The sequence below is a fragment of the Bos taurus genome, chromosome 18 (assembly GCF_002263795.3).
Source record: "Bos taurus isolate L1 Dominette 01449 registration number 42190680 breed Hereford chromosome 18, ARS-UCD2.0, whole genome shotgun sequence".
Lineage (NCBI taxonomy): Eukaryota > Metazoa > Chordata > Mammalia > Artiodactyla > Bovidae > Bos > Bos taurus.
In genome coordinates, this window is record NC_037345.1 from 54,033,853 (window position 1) to 54,057,183 (window position 23,331).

General features: G+C 52.2%; 1 protein-coding gene across 2 annotated transcripts in view; it reads left to right on the plus strand.

Moving 5' to 3' along the window:
• Positions 1 to 23,331, plus strand: part of ARHGAP35 (Rho GTPase activating protein 35) — a 115,233-nt gene that overhangs the window by 86,543 nt on the left and 5,359 nt on the right. For both annotated transcript variants that reach the window (XM_024978458.2, NM_001192398.1), the window contains 2 exons: positions 15,292 to 15,369; positions 16,875 to 17,006. In XM_024978458.2, the coding sequence (XP_024834226.1) occupies positions 15,292 to 15,369; positions 16,875 to 17,006 (210 nt within the window). The remainder of the gene's footprint in view (positions 1 to 15,291; positions 15,370 to 16,874; positions 17,007 to 23,331) is intronic.

Genomic DNA, 23,331 nt, shown 5'->3' on the forward strand with positions numbered 1-23,331 from the left:
CATAAAAAAGAATGATGTACGTATGCGTATTACGACAGGGATGACCTTTGAAAACAGTATACTGCGTGAAAGAAGCCAGTCACGAAAGACCAAATATTTTAGGATCCCATTTATATGAAATGTCCAGGGTAGACAGATGTACAGACACAGAAAGTAGATTAGTGGTTGCCAGGGGCTTACAGGTGGGAGAATCTGAAGTTTCTTTTGGGGTTGATGAAAATGTTCTAAAAGTGATTGTGGATAATGGTTACACAGTTCTGTAAAATTTACAAACAATCATTGAATTGTATACTTTCAGTGGGCGACATGTGGTGTGTGAATTATATTTCAGTAAAGCTTGTTGTAGGAACTCCCTGGCAGCCCAGTGCTCAGGGCTCAGTGCTTTCACTGCCGTGACCAGGTCCCTGGCCAGGAAACTTAAGATTCTGCAAGCCATGTGGCATGTCCCCCCCCCCCACCCCCGCCCAAAAAAAGCTGTTATAATAATAATGCTGATGATAATAAATGGAGGCTAGGCAGATAGATGTTTTATCCCCGGCGATTTGGTGCTTAAAATTTTTCAGTCCCCTGCAGTCTATCTGAATTCAGAGGTTCTTAGAGAAGAGACCTGCTCTGACAAAGACTCCTCATTCCCTGGTGATGTCTCTTCTCCCGGATGCACTCTGGGAGGTGGTGTCCAACCACCTGGAGCAAGGGCGGAGACAGCCTTGGAGGCTCCATGACTAAGTGAACATTTACATCCAGGCTAATCTGAGTAGCAACAGGCAGATGGTTAGGGAAGACTCCCTTCAAGGGTGTAAAGAAAGACAGGACAGAGAGCTTGACCATCCTGTCCTAACTAACAGCTGAATGAATTGTTGTGGGGTGTTGTCAGCCTCAAAAAAAGCAATCCATTTTCTCTCCTTGCCCTCTGAAAAAGATGTGCTCACGCCATTGTTAGATCTCTTTGCTACAAGTCCTCTTGGGTTGGGTTGGGTTAGGCTTCTGAGGTTACCTCCATTGTCAGGAATCCTCCCCTGAATGCCCACCCTCGCAGCTGCCCCAGGGGAGGGAGGTGTGGCTGCTGTCACCACGCTGTGTCCTTGTCACCGTCTTTCCTGCAATGCTGAGATCAGAGGGTGGGGAAGTAGACCTGTTAGGACTTAAAGGGTGAGCAGCACTGAAGTGATCAAGACTAGCTCACGTCGTTTTCACAGCTCTCCACTGAGGACCTCAAGAGCAGAGACTGTCTCTTCTTTGCCATCACCTGGCATAGCACCTGACGTACTGTGGCACCTGGTGTCTGTTGAAGGAATAAGTGACATCTTTTGCCCTGTGATAGATTAGGGGAGATAACGAAATAATCAGTAGATACAAGATGAATTCTTGAGGCTTGATCCTTAAAGATTTCTCACTGGTGAGTCTGTCTACACTGCTGCTTTTTTCACTGCTCTTTTTCTTTGCCCATGTGAAACAAAACGCAGAAGGTTTTGCTGCTGCCACAGGAGCCATCTTTGGAGTTTGCTTAAGCATTTGTTGTCTGAGGGACAGTTGGAGCAGGGAGCTTGGGGGAGAGCAGATTCTCAAACCCCTGGCATCTATGACCTGAACAACTGTGCAGGCTTATTTTTACTTAGAGGTGCATAACCTGGAGACTATGGGTAGGCTTCTTGGAGGTCTTCGAACCCCTGAAATTCAGTGTAGAGATTGCACGTGTGTGCGTGCATGTGTAGTGGGGCTGGACCACAAGCTACAGTCTTCATCAAGTGATCAAAGTGAGAGGCGTTTCCTCCTCCCAAAAGGTTAAAGGCTGTGCAGCCCAGTGGAATACCTCTGTAGCAGCCATAGTATATTCAGTTCAGTTCAGTTGCTCAGTCGTGTCCCACTCTTTGTGACCCTTTTGACTGCAGTGCACCAGGCCTCTCTGTCCATCACCAGCTCCCAGAGCTTGCTCAAACTCATGTCCATTGAGTCGGTGTTGTCATCCAACCATATCATCCTCTGTCTTCCCCTTCTCCCACCTTCAATCTTTCCCTGCATCAATCAGGGTCTTTTCAAATGAGTCAGTTGTTCACATCAGGTGGCCAAAGTATTGGAGTTTCAGCTTTAGCATCAGTCCTTCCAATGAATATTCAGGACTGATTTCCTTTAGGATGGACTGGTTGGATCTCCTCAATCTCCAAGGGACTCTCTCAAGAGTCTTCTCCAACACCACAGTTCAAAAGCACCAATTCTTCTGCACTCAGCTTTCTCTATAGTCCAACTCTCACATCCATACATGACCACTAGAACAACCATAGCTTTCACTAGATGGACCTTTGTTGGCAAAGTAATGTCACTGCTTTTTAATATGCTGTCTAGGTTGGTCATAACTTTTCTTCCAAGGAGTAAGCGTCTTTTAATTTCATGGTTGCAGTCACCATCTGCAGTGATTTTGGAGCCCCAAAAAATAGTCAGCCACTGTTTCCACTGTTTCCCCATCTATTTGCCATGAAGTGATGGGACCAGACGTCATGGTCTTTGTTTTCTGCATGTTGAGTTTTAAGCCAACTTTCTCACTGTCCTCTTTCACTTTCATCAAGAGGCTCTTTAGTTCTTCTTCACTTTCTGCCATAAGGGTGGTGTCATGTGTATATCTGAGGTTATTGATATTTCTCCCGCAATCTTGATCCCAGCTTGTGCTTCATCCAGCCCAGTGTTTCTCATGATGTACTCTGCATGTAAGTTAAACAGCAGGGTGACAGAATACAGCCTCAACATCCTCTTTTCATGATTCCGAACTAGTCTGTTGTTCCATGTCCAGTTCTAACTGTTGCTTCTTGACCTGCATACAGATTTCTCAAGAGGCAGGTCAGGTGGTCTGGTATTCCCATCTGTTTAAGAATTTTCCACAGTTTGTTGTGATCCACACAGTCAAAGGCTTTGGCGTAGTCAGTAAAGCAGAAGTACATGCTTTTCTGGAACACTCTTGCTTTTTTGATGATCCAACGGATGTTGGCAATTTGATCTTTGGTTCCCCTGCCTTTTCTAAATCCAAGTTGAACATCTGGAAGTTCACAGTTCATGTACTGTTGAAGCCTGGCTTGGAGAATTTTAAGCATCACTTTGCTAGTGTGTGAGATGAGTGCAGTTGTGCGGTAGTTTGAGCATCTTTGGCATTGCTTTTCCTTGGGATTGGAGTGAACACTGACCTTTTCCAGTCCTGTGGCCACTGCTGAGTTTTCCAAGTTGGCTGGCATATTGAGTGCAGCACTTTCACAGCATCATCTTTTAGAATTTGAAATGGCTCAGTTGGAATTCCATCACCTCCTCTAGTTTGTTCGTAGTGATGCTTCCTGAGGCCCACTTGACCTCACATTCCAGGATGTCTGGCTCTAGGTGAGTGATCACGTTTTCAGCGTCTCACCTCCATATTATGGATTGAAAATAGACAACCCTCCTGGGTACTGGAGTTTAATAACTCCCCCGGATTTGCCTGTCCCCTCAGGGAGATGGCGTAGCACTCATCTGTCCCCCCTGTGCCCGCTAGGCCCAGACACCTGTGTCAGGGTGCACTTGCCTGGGTGGAGCACAGTCCCTCAGAAGACACCACCCGGGCTTTCCTGGAGCTGCCTCCAAAACCCCACCAAACAGTAAACAGAAAATGGCTGCTAAGTGTTCGAGATAAGTCCTGGGCATATATTTTCAGCTTTATAGCTAACTCAGAGCAGCTTACAGTGCTGCCCTGACAGGAGACAGCAGGACAAAAGGCCAAACTCTTACTGGAGCTGATTTCCTACAGCTGCTGGGGAACTCCCAGGTTGCTTAATCTAATTGGGAAATGGTCTTTATTTAGCCCTGGCCTTTGGCACAGAGCCTTGCAAAGAGAGGGGCCAAAGCGGCACCTGTGGGCCGCGGGGCAGGTGTGGCCCTGAGCGCCTCCCTTCACTTCTCAGAGTCCCCGTTTCCGCGGCGGTGAGATGGAGATGCAGATTGCTTCCTTGCAGAGTTGTTGTGCGTGGGCATGCCACCCCCCCAGCACCTCGGTGTGTTCACCAGCCTGGAAGCTCTCCAAACCCTGCTTAGGGTTTATGTAGAGGTTCCGTTACAGAGGCATGATTGATTCCTTATTGACCTTTGGTGATTGAGTTCAATCTCCAGCCCCAGTACCCTGATGGAGGTGGGGGGTGGGGCTGAAAGTTCTAACTCTTATAATCAAGCTTTGGTCTTTCTGGTGACTAGCCCCCATCCTGAAGCCATATAGGTTCCCCCCCTCAAAAGTCACCTCATTATGATAAACTCAGGTTTCAGGTAACAAGGGGCTTGTTATGGATAGCAGAAAACACTCAGGAAATTCCAAGGGTTTTAGGAGCTCTGTATCAGGAACCGGGGACAGAGACCAAATAGGTGCTTCTTGTGGGGTTTCTCAGGCTGCACTGGGTCTTTGTTGCTTTTTGCTCCACTTTCTCTGGCTGCAGCGAGCAGGGGCTGCTCTTTGTTGCAATGCTCAGTTGCAGAGCACAGGCTCTAGGCACTCGGGCTTAGTTGCTCCGCAGCATGTGGGATCTTCCAAGACCAGGAATTGAACTGTGTTCTGTGCACTGGCAGACAGATTCTTACCCACTGTACCACCTGGGAAGTTGCATTTCGTTTTATACCACACTGCCGCTGCTCTCGCCTCCCCACAGGGTTCCTGCGTTCAAGACCTTGCCGGTGGATTTCCTCTGCACTCTGTGGACGCTGAGGGCTAGCCTGGCCAGTGACCTCAGGCTGGGAAGGAGCAGGAGGAGGGGCCAGCCCCGGGCCAGTGCCTCTCGTCTGGGTGGGGAGCACTCTGCTCTTTGTCTCCCTAGGGCACCTTACTCTCTCAGCTTTTCTCCCGTGACTTAGAGGACAGTGTTTGTCTCACAGAAGAGAGGAAACAGAAACCCTGGAGGCCTCTGGGCAGAGGCCACCCAGAGCCATCATTGGAAAGGACCCACGTTCCAGCCCTTCCGTCTGTGCTCAGGCAGGTAAAGCTGTGAGCTTTATAGCATCAGACTGAATAGATTCACATTTTACCAAGTTCCTTCCCACTTGGGAAACAGCTGCCCTAAAAAAGCCTCCATATTTCCCTCCATATTTATCACAGACACTTTCTCCAGCTCTCGTGGAAGAGAATTGGCGAGTCTAGAGCTGTTAAATCTAGTTGTTTCCCTAAAGTCAGCCTGGATCTCTGTAATTCTGTCTTGGAGAAAAGGCGGCTAATCTCAGTAGAGAGCCTCCCATCTATCGCTGTAACAGTTTGATAGGTGCAGTTACAGCTTGAACACACCAGCAGGCTTTATGTGAGTAATTGCCATATTTATGCTGCTTTGAATTGATGAGAAAGTGCTAAAATATGAGGTATGTGGTTTCATATGCTGTGATTTTATGGGGGTTCTGTATTACTTAATCCCTTCCCTCCCCCGATAATTCTGGGTTTGTTAGCTAGCTGCTTTCTCATTATCCAGATAGTTTTAAAACAAAGCTTTCTCCACCTTTTTTGACTATTTCCCATGTGCCCGTGTCTCACCACCCTCCTGTTTTCTCCTTGCTTATAAGTTAAACACAAGTCATTTGCATTCCAAAAATGCCTCCTTGCCATAAAGGCAGGCAGTCAGCTCCACTTTGGGCTCTTCCAGATAAGCAGAGTTCACGTGGCTGTGACTCGGCAGTGCTTGCGGATTTCCTCGGGACCCAGTGCCCTGATCGGAACAGCATGCCCTGGCAAGCTGCCTGGGGAGCCAAGCAGCCAAAGAGAAGCAAAGCCTGTTTCACAGAGTAGTCCTGCCCTTCCATCCAAGACAGAATTGATCTGGGTGGAAGCCCAGCTCCCCGAGACAGTTCCAGCAGGCCTGCCTTGCCTGGCTGTTCCCACCACCCTTTCCCTCCATTCAGCTGTGCGCCTCAGTGGACAGGCCCCTCTGCCCTTCACTGAGAGACGACGGGACGAGTCGAGGCCTTGTGTGCCAGCAGATTGTGCGGAGGGCCGCCCTGGGAGCAGCACCTGCTCTCTCGCTCCCCCTTCTCCCCCTAGTGGTGCGCGTGTGTGCATGGCGGGGGGCCGGGGGTTCCTGTCTAGCTTCCAGGAAGAGGTGCAGCCCTCTTGTGGGGGTCCCAGCCAAAGCCATGCCACTGACCTGATCTGTAAAAGTGAGTGGCCAGGTGGGGAAACCACACCCAGAACAGCCGACGGCTTACACTGGAGAGCGCGGGAATCACTCAGCCCCTCAGCTTCTCTAGGCAGTGGTAGAGGCAGAAGGGCCCGTCCACAAAGGCAGGCAGGAGCTGGGTACCCTGGTTTATGACGCACCTTCTCCGTGCTGGCCAGGCCTCAGACTTTCTCTTTCCTGTATTCCATGAGCAAGGAGGGCCTGCCAGGATGCCTTGAAGCTCGAGGCTGGTCGAGAACAAACAACTTCAGTCCACTTCCTCCCTCTGTTCAGCCAGAGAAACTGCTCTTTTATTATCAGGCATGTATCCCTCCTTCCCTCCTTTCTTTGGATAGTTACTGAATGCCTTCTCCAGGCACGAGTTCCTATGCCGAGTCCAGGTACATAGAAGGGTAACTGAAAAACATGCCCCTTCTCCCCTCAGGGGGCTGACACTCAGCACTGTGTACATTGTATGTACACAGCTGTCCAGTGACTTTCAGGTTGTACCCAGTGCTATGTAGAGAAAGTATGCGGGTAGTGGGTGCAGTGGTTAGACCCGGGCTCTGAGCCCCTATGGGAGTAGTCGTAATAGGAGGATACAGCCCACAGGGCCACCGTGAGGGTTGCAGAGATCATGTGTGTGAAATGCTAATCACTGGGCCTGGCCCAGTATGTGTGTTGCATAAATATAAGCAGTTTTATTCTCCTAACTGACTTAATCTGGGGGTCAGGGGAGGCTTCTGAGGGAACAGGGTTTAGCCAGTCAAAAAAGTGGAGGCAGAAGTGAGGAAGTCTCCAAGGCAGTTGGGAGGGATCACACTAGGAGGCCTTGAATGGCCAGCATGATTGGAGTTGGGGGGCGGGCAGCAGAGTCAGGTGTGGTGTGGGCCCTCCAGGCCACGTGTGGACAGCCTTGTATCGTATCCTGGACACAGAGTGCAGGGATTGTAGGAGGGCAGGGACCGCGATCAGATTTTCTGCCAGTGTTATAGGCTTCTAACCTAAGGAGGGCCGCTGGGCTGTGATGGGTGCCATCTTTGAACCTTTCATGACTTGGTGAGAATCAGGAACCCGAAAGAAGTTCACCTGTGCCCTCGTTGGTGCTTGCGAGGAGTCTGCCAGGGCCCTGCTGTGGCGTGGACGCTGGCACTGTTTGCATGGAGGGGGTGGTGGTGGTGGTGTGTTGTGTGTGCCTGTATGTTAGTGCAACTGTTTCTTTGCTGGTAGCTCAGTGTTCAGTCGGTGAGGACCCCCACTTCACCCTCAGCCCAGCTCTGCACTGTGGTGGCACTAGCTTGCCTCCGAGTCACACTGCCGTCCCGCATGCCACTGGGCTTGAGTGTGCTGGCAGAGCCACACTTGGAGCCTGAAGGAGGCTCACGTTCTTAGTTGGGGCTCCCAGCTGCTCCTGGCTTTGAATATCGGTGGCTGCCTTGCCGAGTCCACTCTGCTCCCCTCAATTCTAGGTCACACTCCTCTCCCCCTCCATCCTAGGCTGCCCAGAACCAGCAGTATCCACTCTGGGCTGGCCTAAGGCTGACCCCGTCACGGTGGTTTTCTGAAACACATCTATTGGGGTATAGGGACCAAGCCCCTTGGCGGGCTCGGAGCAGGGCCCAGAGGCCCTCCTTCACAGTGACTGGCAGTAAGTGCCCGGGCAGCTTACAAAGGATCAGCCAGATGCTAGAGCCATATGATGCCCCAGACCTGGTGTGATATTTTCATCTTTTCCCCTCCAGGTCTCTTCTCTCCCGTCTTCCTCAGCCTCGAGATTAATGACACGGCTGTGTGTACATACGACGGCGTTGGAAATTCATAACGCCACAGTGCCCGGTTGTGGGGCTGACACCCGGTCAGACTGTCATAACAGAGTGCTAGTGACATTCTGTCGGGGAAAAAGGAGGGGAAAAAGGAGGGGTGGCGTTGCCAGAAACAGATCTTGATTGACGAGGGAATTACCCAGGGAAGGCAGCTAACAAAGGGGCACTGGAGGGGCCAGAGTGACCTTAGTGTTCAAGGAATAGAAGAGCCAGAGAATCATTCCAGGCACATCTAAAACAGGAAGGCAGCAGGGGACCTCGTGGGGCTGCTCTACTGTGATCAATAGTAGAACTTCATCGTAGGGAGAAAGCGCGGACACTGTCCATTGGCTGCTGTCGGTCAGAGAGGAGGCAGCTCTTCTCTGGCTCTCTCTGCTTCTCCAGCTGACAGATGAGAGCACTGAGTGGGTGTGAGTGAGGAGATGAATGCGCGTGAGTAAACAAGGGAGGAACAGAAAAACCTTCTAGCACTTACAGGATAAAGCCAACATGTGATATTTAAAGAATAAGGGAATAGGGAGTTAACATGGGAGGGAGGAGCCCAGTATTTAAATGCACAGTCAGCCAAGACTGAGTGAGCCAGTGCAGAGCTGACACCCTCCACACACCCAGCTCTCTGGCCTTGGACTTGGCCTCTCTGAGCTGCTATCTGCTCTCTGTAAAATGGGGATAAAAATAATACTATTTACCTCAAAGAATTACTGGGTGGATTCACCGTGATGATTCTAGTGAAGAGCTAAAGAAAGTGCCTGGCACATAGTAAGCCCTCAGCAAAAATATTGTTTTATTATCATCATCATTATTTCAGTATGCCAGCCATTTGTATTACTTGCTCTTCATACGTGTGATCTGAGTATGCACAACATCTCAATTCAGTTCAGTTCAGTTCAGTCGCTCAGTCGTATCCAACTCTTTGCGACCCCATGAATCGCAGCACGCCAGGCCTCCCTGTCCATCACCAACTCCCAGAGTTCACCCAGACTCAAGTCCATCGAGTCTGTGATGCCATCCAGCCATCTCATCCTCTGTCATCCCCGTCTCCTCCTGCCCCCAATCCCTCCCAGCATCAGGGTCTTTTCCAGTGAGTCAACTCTTCGCAAGAGGTGGCCAAAGTACTGGCGTTTCAGCTTCAGCATCAGTCCTTCCAAAGAAATCCCAGGGCTGATCTCCTTCAGAATGGACTGGTTGGATCTCCTTGCAGTCCAAGGGACTCTCAAGAGTCTTCTCCAACACCACAGTTCAAAAGCATCAATTCTTCGGCACTCAGCTTTCTTCACAGTCCAACTTTCACATCCATACATGACCACTGGAAAAACCATAGCCTTGACTAGACGGACCTTTGTTGACAAAGTAATGTCTCTGCTTTTGAATATGCTGTCTAGGTTGGTCATAACTTTGCTTCCAAGGAATAAGCGTCTTTTAATTTCATGGCTGCAGTCACCATCTGCAGTGATTTTGGAGCCCGAAAAAATAAAATGTGACACCGTTTCCACTGGTTCCCCATCTGTTTGCCATGAAGCATAGTCATTCGTAAACAGCCCCATTTTTGATGAGGAACCCGAGGCTTAGAGAGGTCGAATGGTTTTTCCCAGTCGCCCAGCAGCTATGAGAGAGCCAGGATCAAAACGGAGATCACATGCATAGAGACTGTTACGCAGAATGAAGTAAACCAGGAAGACAAAAACAAATGTCGCATATTAATGCATATATTGAATCTAGAAAAATGGTACGGATGAACCTATTTGCACAGTAGAAACAGAGACACAGATGTAAAGAACAAATGTATGGATACCAAGGGGGAGGAGAGACTGAGATGAACTGGGAGATCGGGACTGACATGCATACAACTGCTGTGTATAAAATAGATGATTAATAAAAAATACTAGACATTGAAACTTCAGCTAAAAATCTTAATTTCTCTATTAAAAAAAATTGTAATATATAGTGAAACTACGTGTAACTTTGTGCTATTAAAAAAATTCTACTTAAGTATTTAAAGGAAAAATATTTGAAGTAAAAAAGAAGCCAACGCGTGTTTTTATTATTTGTCTGCCAGCTGCGTCCTTAGAGCAGGCCATGCCTACAGACGGGTGCTGCTGTTGCAGCTTGTTAAAACGTAAAGGAAAAAAAAAAGCAAGCATTATACAGTGGGCTTTAAATAAGTTATCTTATTTATTCCTTGCAGTAGTCTCCGAAGGTGAGGTTAATCTGTCATAGAGGAGCAGAAGTTAAGAGTCGGCATCCGGGATCTCCCCGATGGCGAAACTCAGGTGTCCTCCACTTGCCAGCTTGCTTTTCCACTTAGATCGTTAGGACCATAGCTCCTCCCTTAGCCCTGTGCCAAGACTTCATTACACTCAGCTGTACGGTGCAGAGAAGGCGATGGAAGCATAGTCACCCAGGGGCTCACCGCTAGTAAGTGGCTCCCAACCGAGATGCTCAGCCTCCCCGCAGCCCTTTCATCCTCCACCGTGGTGGGGGTGCTGCAGTGGGGCCTCAAAAGGAGACAGGCTGTGTAGGGGTGCTGTTGGCTTTTGACCCAGAGTGGGGGCTTCTTACTCTTGTTAGAGAGGTCGGCCCTCTTCAAGGCAGTTTGGACTTGATGCTCGAGGGGGGTTCCTTTCTCTCCCTGAGTTCTCAGCAGCCCTCTGGTCTTGAAATGTAGCCTGCCCGAGGCTCACCTCTTGGACACGTGGAAGAAAAGGAGAATGGTCTATTAGCCGCATTTCTTTAAAAGTCAACTTGTCCTCTAGTAGTTAAAGCCTGTCTGCTGTGGGATATTTTAGAGCATTGGCAACACCGATTAATTTTTTTTTTTTTTTTAAGGACTAAAGTGCTGAGTTTTATATCTAAATATAGAAAGTGAAAAATAAACAACTCAGAGTTTGTCTTGGAGGAAGTATTGATTTGTTGCTAGAAAGGAAACTCAGGAGGAACTGAGTCCTGGGGTGTGTGAGCGGGGCTGAAAGCCTGGCCCGGGGGGCGTATGGCAAGACTTGGGGCCCAGAGCGCCGGTGCTGAGCAGAAGTACTGGGATCCAGGAACGAAGAGTTGTTTGCCCATTTCAGAAAATGGGACACATACCAGAGCAGAAGGTGGAGTCTCCCCGCCGTCTCCAAGCTCTTGCAAGTCCCTTGTCCGCTTTCCTGGTGCCTCTAGCGTGCCACAGGCACCTCAGCCGCCGGGACGGGGAGGTCAGGAGTGAAAGAGGCCAGTTTTTAGCCCGTGGGGAACGCCTCATGGGTGGGTCCTCTGGAAGGTTGTGTGGCATCACCGACTCCGACATGAGTTTGTGTAGGATCCAGGAGTTGGTGATGGACAGGGAAGCCTGGCGTGCAGCAGTCCACGGGGTCACAAAGAGTTGGACACGACTGAGCGACTGAACTGAACTAGCCTTTTGTCAGTGAAATACTTTTGAGGAGGACCACGGCTTGCAGCTCTGTAAAGGAGCTCATCTGCCAGATTGGGTGCTCAGTAAATATTGAAAGAAAAAAATAAGGCCTCTTTGCTTTTTTTTCCTTTACTTTTTTAATACTCTTTTGAAAAATCACACGTGGCCATGGTTTAAATAATGTGTAAAAACCTTGCTTACGAATAAAAGGCGCTAATTTTAATACTTTTTGGAAATGCTTCATTCCTGAAGTCTCTGGTATTTATTTTTCCTTGTGTATCCCCCCCCCAAATATTCTTGAATCATAGATTTTTTTTAAGAGTCGGGGGGACTTGGAGACCTGTCCCATCTTCTAGAGTGACAGGGGTCCTTAGAGCACGATTCCCTGACCAGCAGCAGCAGCATCACCTGGGAACATGTCAGCAGTGCAGATTCTTGGGTCCTGCCCCCAACCAACAGAATCTGAAACCCCAGAGGTGCAGCAGCCTTGTAATCTAGATTATAACGAGCCCTGATTCTGCTGCATGCTCAAATTTGAAAGTGCGTGATTTAAAACACCGCTGTAAAAGAACTCAGGCTCCAGAAGCAGGTGGGCTTCAGATTGCAATTCACTAGCTCTCTAACCTTGCGAGTATGACTTTACCTCTTAGCCTCTGTATTGCCATCTGTAAAATGAGATTAGTAATAGTCTCTCTGAAGGGGATGTTGTGAGAACCCATGTAGAAGTGCACGGTAAGGACTCGGCATTATGTGCCTCACATATAGTAAGCACTGAGTAAATGGTTCGTCATTATTGACTGTCTTCTTAGACCAGGTATTAATCTTTCTAAAAAAAAAGCAGCATCCCAAACAGATGGCTGTCCAAGGAGGGAGTTCAAAAGCTCTGGCCCTTCATAATGAATGGCAGCTGTAGCTAAGATTATGTGTTGAGAGACGGTTTGCCTTCCTGTCATTCCCATTCTAGTCGTAGCTCTCTTCTCTAGAGTCATTAGAACAAGACTGTTCTTCATAGAAATTGTTAGATTTTTGAAGACAGCAACCTCCTCTGTGGTTCTGAACTTTCTCTTGTTTTATTCACACAAGATTAAAAGATTCCCTAAGAAACCAGTGGAGCTCAGTTAAAAAAGAAGAAGGAAGCAGGGCATGTTCCCGAGACACTGGGTACTTGGAGATGCCTGGTATGTAGAGATGCATCAGAGCTTACAGCTGAAGCTTTCTGAGTTGGACCTCTGGACGCGGACCAGACCTGTGGCGAGGAGGCACTACTCTCTGCCGGCAGGTGTGAGCCGGAGCCAGCCCCGGAGCGTCTCTGGGTGGGTCTCTGGGTCCTGGGTGCACCTGCTCAGGATCCAGCATCTCTGTAGGGGTCTGCTCCAGGCCCTAGGCCTCCTCCTGCTCTGGCCTTGGGTCCCCGGCGAGCTGCCTCACTCTACCCAGCCTCCAGGCTCTCACCCGTGTCGCTTGCCCTGCTTCACTGGCAGTTGGCCCTCTGCTCTAAGGTTTCTGTTTTTATTTTATTGATGTCTAATGAATAGCTGCGAACAATTGTTCTGGCCAAGCAAATGATACCTTTCCTCAATTATGCCATGTTGTTGTATAGGTCAGTGGCAGAATTGCTGTTTTAAAGGGGGTTTCGTAACAGAAGCATGTGTCCAGATGACAGGAGATACTAAGGTGTTGACTAGCTGGTGCTGAGGAGCTGGCCTCGTGCTTCGGGTGCTCCCGTCTTTCTGATCACCCGTCCAGTGGCCTTGCAGCGGGCCTGCACCTCAGATGGTCTCCAGTGGCTAATTTGCAGTGTTTCCAGCCCTGTGATACCAGGCAGCTGGCCGTTAGGAGACAGCACTGAGGATTCCTGTGCACAGGTTGCCAGAGATTGCAAGTGGACTGAGGCTATCAGGATCTTATCTCTGCCGTTCAGAGAGCCCCTCTCCACGCTGGGGCGCAGGCACTGTGGACATGTCCGTCAGGACTTTTGAGGCTCCCGCGTTTGTACCGTTGTTTTCTTTGTATTCAAGAGGGCTAATATTCAGATAAAGGGAAAAGTATAGTGATTTCTTGTCAACCTAGAAGGTGAAGATTTGAATCTGTTGACACATACCCAGGGCTTGTCAAAATGTGGATGATTTCATGTTGAAGCATGTGACGTGGGTTACCTGAGATGTGCAATAGGTAGAAAGTTTAAGTATCTGAGAATAGTGTAGAAAAGTCCCCGAGGAAAGAGAATTACTGTAGAATTACTAACTGTGGATGCTGGGCAGGGGCCATGCTGACCTCTGACCTCTGACCTCTGAAGGGCATGGACCATCTCAAAAGCTGCCCAGAATACTGAGGGCCTGTGGGCTTCACGGAGATGTGGTGTTTCTCCGGGGGTGGGGGCAGAGGGGGCTGTGGTCTGGACGCCAGCCTGATGGGGGTTAAACGGGAAGCCCCTTCTGAATAGTGTGGGGGCCCTGGACTGAGACCATACTGCCACCTCTTACCAGCTGTGCAGTTTAGGGCAAGGACTTCCCCTTTCCGAACCCCACTTCCCTCATCTGTGTTCTCTCTTCATCCAGTAGCTCCCACAATAAAGGGTTGAGGATTCGATGGCATCATCATTAAATGAGTGGTAGATGCGGGGAGCGTGTAGCCCAGTGCACAGCATGGCGACCACACCAGAAATGTTAACTCCCAGAGGGAGGCGTGCAGTGATGGGGCTTCTTGGTAGCAAGTCGTTGCACCGTAGGGTGTCCTTGAGGCTGGTCCGTTAATGCCCTTGTCTCTGGGGTGAAAGGGCCCATGTGCAGTTAACAGCTTTTAGGCCAAGGAATGATGACTTTTGTTTCAATGATCTTCAGAGTTCACCTGCCACCAATCTAGGGCCCCAGAAACTGACTGACTGCTTTCATCTCGCCCAGCGGGTGCCTCTCCAGCGGCGTCAGTCACAGCAATAACTGACTTCGAGGCCTGGTCCGCTCTGCACTGCCCGCTGGCGTGCCGCCCTGGCTCTAGGATGCTTCCACAGCGCCCCGCCAGCTCGTCAGGGTCGCTCAAAGCCATGAGCTCCAGAAAGGACCCCAGGCTGGTTTGACCATTGCCCTTTAGACCACGGTCTCAGGGGTGCAGAGTGGACCTTCCTCCCTGGAGAGAGAGAGCCCGGTTGACCGACAGCCTGGGGTCCGCTGCAAGCTGCACAGCGCCTCCTGTGCGGAGGGTGGAGAGGGCCGATCTCCCTTGGAGCTGTGTCTCCTCCTACGTTGTTATTTAGTTGAAGTTTACTGATCCTTTTTGTTTTCTCTTACCTAACACTGTGCACCAAGTAAGTTCCAGAAGGAACAGGAAAACCCACTCTAACCATAAAAACAAATGAAGACGTCATAAAGAAGCAGATTGGTCTTGAAAACCTAACATTTTTGAATTATGTACGTCAAAGAAAATTCAATACACAAAATTAGAAGACAGATAATGAAAGGGAAACAATGTAAAGCTATATAACATTAACATAGTTAATTTTATTAATATTAAGTACAAAATGAGGAGAACCACTCCGTTTGAAAGTGAACAAAAACATGAATAGAAAATTCACAAAGTAAGAAAATTATGTTATAAAAGAATATTTAATGGTTAGGTTCACAGTATAGTTTGTAAGTGAAAAGGGTGGGTTAAAACGTAGTATTATCTCTGTTTTATTAAAATTAAAATTCCAAGGTATATATCAAAATGTGGGCAGATGTTACCTTTGTCTGATGTGTTTCTGTATTATTTTAGTTTTTACAAAAAACAAGTATTTGTAAACTTCAAAGTGAGAAAGAAAAAGGGCAGGAGTGGGCTGAGGCACCGAGGCAAGACAAGTGCCCTCGCGCCAGGGGGGCCTCATGGACCCCTGCTTCTCCCCTCAAGCACATCCCCCTCCTGCTCTGCTCTCCACTTGCTGCTCCTAAGGCTCCTGCCTGTTTCTCCCCAGGGCTGAGCACTGAAGGTATCTACCGGGTCAGCGGGAACAAGTCAGAGATGGAGAGTCTGCAGAGACAGTTTGATCAAGGTAAGGCCACAGCCATTCAAGGCAGACGACACTGCCATTGGAACCCCCTGGGGTGCTCCTGCCACACAGCCCCAAAGCCAAGGGTGCTGGCTAGGTGGCTGAGGAGGAGAGAGTGTTTGGCCCCTGTCAGCAAACAGAAGCATCCACCCCGCAAACCTGCTTCAGCCAGGCTGCTCCCCTCTCCACCATCTACAGGCACTGTCGCAGCCCGCGGCATGGGTCTCGTTCACTGAGACCCAGGCCTCGCTTCCCTAGGGCTGGGCCATGCAGAGGTCATGGCGGGCGCGTGACTCAAGGTTGGGTTGAGATGACAGTCCTGTGTTGGCAGGGCCTCTCAACCGTAACTGCGCTTCTCACAGAGTCCTGCAGGAGAGAAATAAAGCAAGGGGGAGCATCTTGTGATGCACTGAGCCTTGGGCCCGGGGCTCCCCAAGCTGAAAACGCTCTGCCTGCTAAGCTAGGTCAGATCTGAGAGGCTGAGGGCCACATGGCCACATCCGTTCCACCCTAACCCAGTTCAGTTAGGGCTGCACACACTGGGATGAGAGGTCACACCCACCAGTGTCAGACGCAAAGGAGCCAAAGAGTAAAACTTGACAGATGCCACTGGCCAAAAAGGAAGGTAAGCAGAAGATCAAAGTGGGGTCCGACTTAGCATGTGACTGGGCCTCGGGAGATCCAGCCCGGTGGCCTGTGCAAGCCTGCAGGCCCAAGCCACTGCCCAGTGCCTGGTGGGAGCAGACACCGCCCCCACCCCCAGCACCCAGCTCCACAGTCTCCACTAGCTGCCAGCGGGAAGGGAAACGTGTGAGTCTTGAAGGATTGGAAGCACAAGGTCAGGATGAGGGCAGACCCACACTAGGTTAGACACTTGTGTATATGCCAGGATCTGCAGCCCAGGGTATACTCCCAAGCGGAAACAGTCGAGATCTATTGGTAGATGATTTGCTACAAATCAGAAATGCAGTCAAGTATGGAAAGAAAAATTAGAGACAGGAGTTGGTGGTATCATAAGCTGGACAGGACCAGCAGGAGGAAAGTGAGTCTGGTTGCCTGACCACCACAAGGAGCAGAGTGGAGACAGCAGTCAGGGTTGCTGGTACCATTTCTGTAACCTTCCAGGAAAAGTGACATGGCCTTAGGGGGACGCCTCCTCCCGTCTCCCCAAGTGGGGATGTGGGGAAAGGCAGCAGCATGTCCAGGGCAGACGAAGGGGCTTCGGCCGCAGAATGGAGGCGCAGCTCCTCTGCTCAGAGGCTGATCTGGGCAGGTTGGGTGTCAGCGTGTCTGTGAGTCTCAGAACTTTTTTTTTTTTTTTTAGCAGTACCAGGGGTGCTACCTTCTGTCCAGTCTGTGATGCCCCTGAGTCCCTGCCCAGGCTCCAGGCCAGCCCCCGGCAGCACCCCTGGTTCTCCAGGTTTCTCTTGCTTGTTCCCACTGCCAAGTGTTCCTTGCTTTGGCACAGCCTCGATTGGCCTGGCCTCACTCTCCCAACTTCCTTTCAGATCACAACCTGGATTTGGCAGAGAAGGACTTCACGGTGAACACCGTGGCGGGGGCCATGAAGAGCTTTTTCTCAGAACTGCCAGACCCCCTGGTCCCGTACAACATGCAGATTGACCTGGTGGAGGCCCACAGTGAGTACCAGCAGCCTGCCTGGCTCGTGGGCCCCTGGCGGTGCCCCAGGCTGACTCTGTTGGGCAAATGGCGGGGGCGTGGGGTGGCGGTGCAGCAACACCAGAACGGGTCCTGCCCTCAGGGAGCTGACGCTCTGGCTCTTGGAACTGAGACTGAAGGATATAGGAAAGAGAACTAGCAAGATGACACCCGAGGGGCTCACAAATTAGACCCCGGCCTTGTCGACCAGAGGTGCTTCGTTCTGTCAGGAAAATTGCAGACTGCCCCAAAGCGCCATGGTTGAGAGCCTGGTTTTTATGCCGGACTTGGGGCAGAGCCTCGCTCCTTTGCCTGTTCACACTGGACCTGCCTGGCCCTGAGTGTCCTAGGTTGCCATCCCTGCCTGCATGTATGAAGTGAGACTCGGAGAGGCCTGGAGGCATGGCTGAGTCACGGACCTGTTCGGTGGAAGGCTGCACTGGCCTCTCCCTCCTGACTCGGTCTCCTCCCAGCTCTCCTGAAAAGAAGTGCACACGTGGTCTGGGCCAGAGAGCCTCTGGAGGGACGGGGACAGCTGCAGTGGACGCTCGGGGCTGCAGAGGAGCGCCTCTGCTTTCAGTGGTCCTGCCCGCTCCAGGGACTCTCTCTGCCCTGGCTTGCCCCTCTCTGGGGGCCTCTCCCACTGTGGGAACCCTGCCCTTGGCCGTCCTTCCCTGGACTTCATGTGGTGCTGCAGGGGGCCTGACCTCTCAGTTTTTCACGGACTGACAATTCTAGACTTTTTTAGCCAGAGGCAGCTGCTGCTATGCAGCCGCGGGAGGGAGCTGTGTCCCTCAGACCGAAGGGCCTTAGTCTTACCCTGCTGCTGCCCAACTCCAAAGACGGAGCTCTAAGCACACACGGTCTACTCACAAAGCTGATGGGGTGGACAAAAACTGAGGGGGGGCCACAGACGTGCAGGACTTCAAGTCATGGTCGTAGACTCTTGGCGGCTTTGGGAAACACAGGTGCTGATAGAAGCCCAGCCCTGAATGGTGGGAGGGTCCCCGTCAGAATCTGGCTGCTGCAGGGCTGAGGGCCCCAGAGTCGCTGTGCTGTGATCTGCCTTCCCCGTGATGTTTGTTTCCGCAGTCTCTTCGTAGTTTATGCACACCATTCTTAGCTGCTTGAGATGCTTCACAGCCACCATCTTACCCAGGCCCACAGGCAGAAGCCCTGGCAGAACAGTCATGGTGTCCCCTGGCCTGCTCGCCCATCTGCCCGCTCAGGACAGGGGCTAGGTCTCCCAGATGAGTTAGGGCGTGGGGACAGGTGCCAGCTTCTGCCCTGGTTTTGCCTTCCAGAGATGGAGGTCCTCCCAGCACTCACTTCTCTAGCAGGCTCCAGGCTGGCTCAGATGTGAGGCGCATGGGGGCCTCTGTCCAGAGCCAGCTTTCTTTGCCCCTCAGCCAAGCCTCCCTGGACCGCAGGTAGGAAGAGAAGGTGTAGGCTGGCACCCAGCTTGCGGGGCGCCTGGAGGTTGCCAGCAGCGTTTGTCTTGACTTGGCGCCATCTAGAGGCTCGTGGCATCCTAGCACCCTGCAGAAAGAATTCCATTGTTTGTGCGGGAATTGCTGACATGGCATCTTTTTGTTTTTGGAGGGTCGCAGGGGGCAGGAGAGGAAGGTGTCACTGATGGGGAATCAGCTGCCTTCCTCCAGCAGCTTCCGCCGGCATCCACTCTGAGGAAGGGCGCTGCTTGCTGCTCCTGCAGCCTGGAAGAGGGTGGAGATTTTCCGCTTCCTCTTCCCATTGTGTGTTTCCTGTGCCCCACGCTAGTCAGCTGGAGCTCGGTTATCTTGAACCTAGTGGAGAGGAGCGTCTCTCACTGACATGGCACCTCACAGCCAGAGTTGAGTGAGCAGTGGGGCTGTGTGTATCAGAGCTTAACACCAACCGGGCAGTGCTAGAGTTCATGGTGAGGGACATGCGGGAACAAAGATTCTCAGCCCCTAGAGTAGCTTGGCTCAGCCTGGCTGGGTATCCATGGCAACATCAACTTGACCAGCTCTTTCCACTTCCTGCCTCAGCGCTGTCGTGTCCGTGTGCGTTCAGGGCTTGGAGATGGTTTCAGATCCTGTCATAGCAAATACCAAGGTCACTATCACATTGTTGTGTACACTCCAGGATTTCCCAGCAGTGTGAGTAGCGCTGGAATTGTGGCTACAAATACGAGACTTTTGTAATTATTCACCAGTTATCTTCCTGCCACATACAAGATGCCATGTGGGAGATTGAGAAGTGACTAGCAGCCACAGCCCGCACTGCCAGGGAGTGGCAAGCCGGGTGTGACCTTCTGTGCCAAGACATTTTTCCTGCCTCCCCAGTGCTCATTTAAGTTCTCTGCCAGACGGCGAGAAGCAAGCCAAGTTGGAAGGGCAGAAAGCGCAGAGAGGAGGGAGGAAGGAATTGGGTCATAGTGGAAGAGATGGCCGCTGAGCTTGGCTTCAGAGAGGACCAAGATTTTAGGAGGCAGCAAGAGGGGCCTTGAATTCTCCGTTCTATCTCGTCCTCACAGTTCAGCCCAGCCTTCAAGAAACAGTATCACTTATTCCTGCCCCACAGTCTCTCCTTTTTGTCTCACGACCACCCCCACACCCCTGTCCTCTGTCTTCTTGTGCTGGCAGAGACCCTCATCCTGACTCTGTCTCAGGCCAAGAGGCTCTGAGCTTAAGGATCCTTGCCCTCCGGGCCTCATTATCCCACATAACTTGTGAGTTCTGTGTGCACATTATAGTCTACGGAGACCAGTATTCTTCATCAATCGTCCAAGGGACGAGGGCTCTCTAGCGGTCCAGTGGTTAGGACTCCACGCCTTCTCTGCCAAGGGCCCGGGTGTGATCCCTGCTCAGGGAAATAAGAGTCCACCAAGGGAAAAGAAAAAGAGATGGTCAAAATATACGACCCCAGAGGGTTCCGGGTGCCGGCGTGCCGTCTCACTCTTTCCAGCTGCAGACGGACAGCTGAGGGCTGGAGATGCATAAACGCCGGCCTTGTGCGGTCGCTGGGCGGGCCAGCCTGGCTGCTCATCAGGCCGGTGTTCACGTGCTGCCTCGTGGTCGTGCTGACGCCGGGGTCCTGCTTCCGCTTGTCTGTGCAGATAGCGGCTTAAGAGCCTGGGCGCTCTCACCCCAGTGTGTGCCGGGCCCTGTGTGAGGCAGGGACAGGCGGCAGCAGGCAGACACGGGTGCCCTGCCCTCATCTGATGGGTCAGAGACCACTGGACAGGTTATTGGACAGGCAGGGTCAACCTCCAGGAGAAGGGCACCCTGACGCTTCCATTCTGGGCCCAGCAGAGAGTTCGGCCCGAGTGGTTTGGTGCCGGGGGTGCCAGATTGTGTCACAGAAGGGGACCCAAGCCAGTGGTTTGCCTTCTTGATGGTGTGGATGTGCCAGGTGGTCAGAATCCATCGGGGGTTTTCCTCGAGGACTGAGCTGAGATTCCAGCCAGGAGCCTGGCTGACAGCCAGAGGTGGCGGTGGGGTGACACAGCCAGGGCGCCAACGGTGTCTGGGATTGGGCCCCTGACACCAGTCGTGCGACCTTGGACCTACTGTGCTTATTTCTTGGAGCCTGGGTTTATCTGTACACCGTGAAGGGGTGGCCCCTGGCTCTGCCCTCCTTCCTCCTGAGTTATTGGGGCCTGAGTTCCGCATTGCCTGGTCTCTGTCCAGACTTTGTCTTGATTCAACTGACCTCAGAACGCCTCTCCTGATGCCGTCTCAGTTGACAGACACCTAATTTCAGAACTACGATGTGTTAGCTGAGGAGGCCTGAGCCCTGCAGAGCCCCTCACCCCTCTCGAAGAGGATTGCTGAGGTTGGCGAGGGCTCCCAGCCTGGGGGCAGGCAGCTGATCAGAGCAGGGGTGCTGAACTTGGAGATGGAACTGGGAGCCCCCTCCCCCTCACCAGCCCCGTGGCCTGGCTGTCACCTCTTGAGCGGGCTTTCTCAGGCAGTGTGTCGGGCACACCGGCGCCACCTGCCCTCGGGTGGGAGCTGCCCAGAGAGCACCCGTAGAACGTTGCCCCCCCGACATTGCAGCCTCGGGCGACACGCCGCTGGCGCTGTGGAAAGACCGCCAGGTGGCGCCCCCGCCGGGCCCCCAGCACTGCTGGGCTTCGCTTGCACGCGGGAAGCAAGTCAGGACAGGCCAGAAGGCCGTCCTCGGGGGCCGTGTTCCGCGGGGCAGACACAGGGCCCGGCCCTGCGCTGGGAGGCCCCCCCGTGGCTCCCCTTGCCGTCCTCCCCACCTCCTGCCAGGGTCTCAGTGCTCCCCAGCTCTCAGAGCACCTGCCCCGAGCGGCCAGCGGGGAGAGCAAGACGGTCCGTCTCCCTCCACGCTCCCAGGGTGCGCAGCCATCTGGGTCCTGCATAGGCACCTTGCTGAGGCACTGCGCCAGGAGGCGAAGGGAGGCTGGTATGCCTGAGGGTGGTCCTCGAATTTCCATCTGATCAGGCGCTGTAATATCCACTTCCCCCACCCCTGCGAGGAAGAGAAAGAAGGGGCGGCCGTCCTGTTGCCCAGTGGATAGGAAGGAGAGGGGACATCCTGGGCAGGCAGTGACATTATCGGCCCCGTTGCCTGCTTCCAGCCGGAAGGACGAATGAGGCCGGGCTCTTACATGAAGGTGCTGCTGCTCAAGTGCTTGATTAAAACAAACACAGCTGTGTGTTTGTCGTGCAGGCACCTAGGAGTGGCCTGTGCCAAGCTCGCATATGGAAGAGGGCACAGTCGGTTTATTAAGTGAGCCTCCGCGCCATCCGCACACTTCTCATGTTCTCGGGACAGTTGTTCATCCTCCCAGCCCCGCTCCCACCCTGAGCAGTTTACTTCTTTCCTTTTTATTGAAACTTAACAGTGAAGGATTTTGAAACTCAAGGCCAGACAAAAAACGTGTGCCCTTGACGTTGAGCTTTTAAAATAAATCTTGGGTTCAGAGAAATGAAGCTGATAATGGCAGCACATAATTAGTTCCTGTGGGTTTTAGATTACCAAAACACTGTTTTTATCAAGCCACACTCAAGTCTAAACATTTGCCTGTTTCCTGCTCTCAGTGGCTGTCCTGGCCGTCTTTACAGCCCCTCTCCCACTGGCTCCCCGAGTCTCAGCCTTGCTCCCAGGTGCTGAGTGTGTGTCTGGCTGTGAGCGCTGCATTGCAGGGTGTGGTGTCGCCAAGTGAAGGAGGCGCTGTCCTGAGCCTCTTAGAGACAAGGAGACGGCCACTCAGAGTCATGTCCCCGAGTCTCACAGCTGGCTGGTGTCACAGACAGGACCCAGACGGCATGACCCTTCCTCCCGCTGCTCCCGCCACCGTTGACGTTCCATCTGTCCTTCCTAGTCTAGCTTGAGGCTCCTCATACCTGCTTGCCTGGGCAGTGACCCTCTGGGGCATGTCACTTTCTACCGGAGTCCTTCACAGGCTTCCTGAAGAGCAAATGGGTTTGGAGAGTCTGGGAGGCTCCAGGGATGTAGGCAGCCCTGTACACGGTGTATCTGTGGATGAGGATCCGGAGCGTTCATCCACCCACAGGAGCCTGTGCCCCAAAGCAGTTAGGTGCCACTGTATTTGTTAATGAACGCCTTGTCCCCCCACCCACCTGCACCATCTCTTCACGGGGTCCTCCTGTGATCTTCACGAGCCCTGGGGTCCTAGAGATGAGCCTCAGCTCTGACAAGTGGCCACACTCAGATCTTAACCCGGTCGGCCCCGGACCATTCTCGTCTTGCTAGCCCAGGCTGACTCTCGCCTCCAGGGCAGGCCAGGTCCACTCAGGAAGGGGGCGCCAGGACCCCGGGAAGCACGGTGGTCCCCACCCAGACTCTGCAGCCATTTGGGCAGGGTCTGATTCCTAGACCGAAAGGCTGATTGCTGCCACCTCCCTGAGCCTCAGATTCCTTATCCTGGAAGCGAGGTGATAAGAGCCCCAGCCTCCTAGGATCGTGAGGACTTGCTGAAGCAGGCCTGGCTTGAATGAAGCGTTTCATTTGGGCTAGCTTTTCCCTGTCTCAGGACACTAGGGGACATGTAGTCCTTTTGATGAACTCTAAGAATTCCCCACCGTTGCCACCAGCTCTTCCAAAGGGCAGATGCGCGGAGGGTCCCTGACTCTAGGGAAAGGACAGAGCCCTGGTCTCGTGACTCCCCCCTTCCCGAGACTGTTGGTGCGGGTAGGCGGCGGCGCCCACCCGTCTGCTCAGGAGGCAGCAGGCGCTCTGCATCGGGATGCCCGTCTCCAGGGGCAACCAGATGAGCAAAGAATGGTGCCCTTCATGGAAGAGTCTCTGGATGGTGGGGGCCAGGAA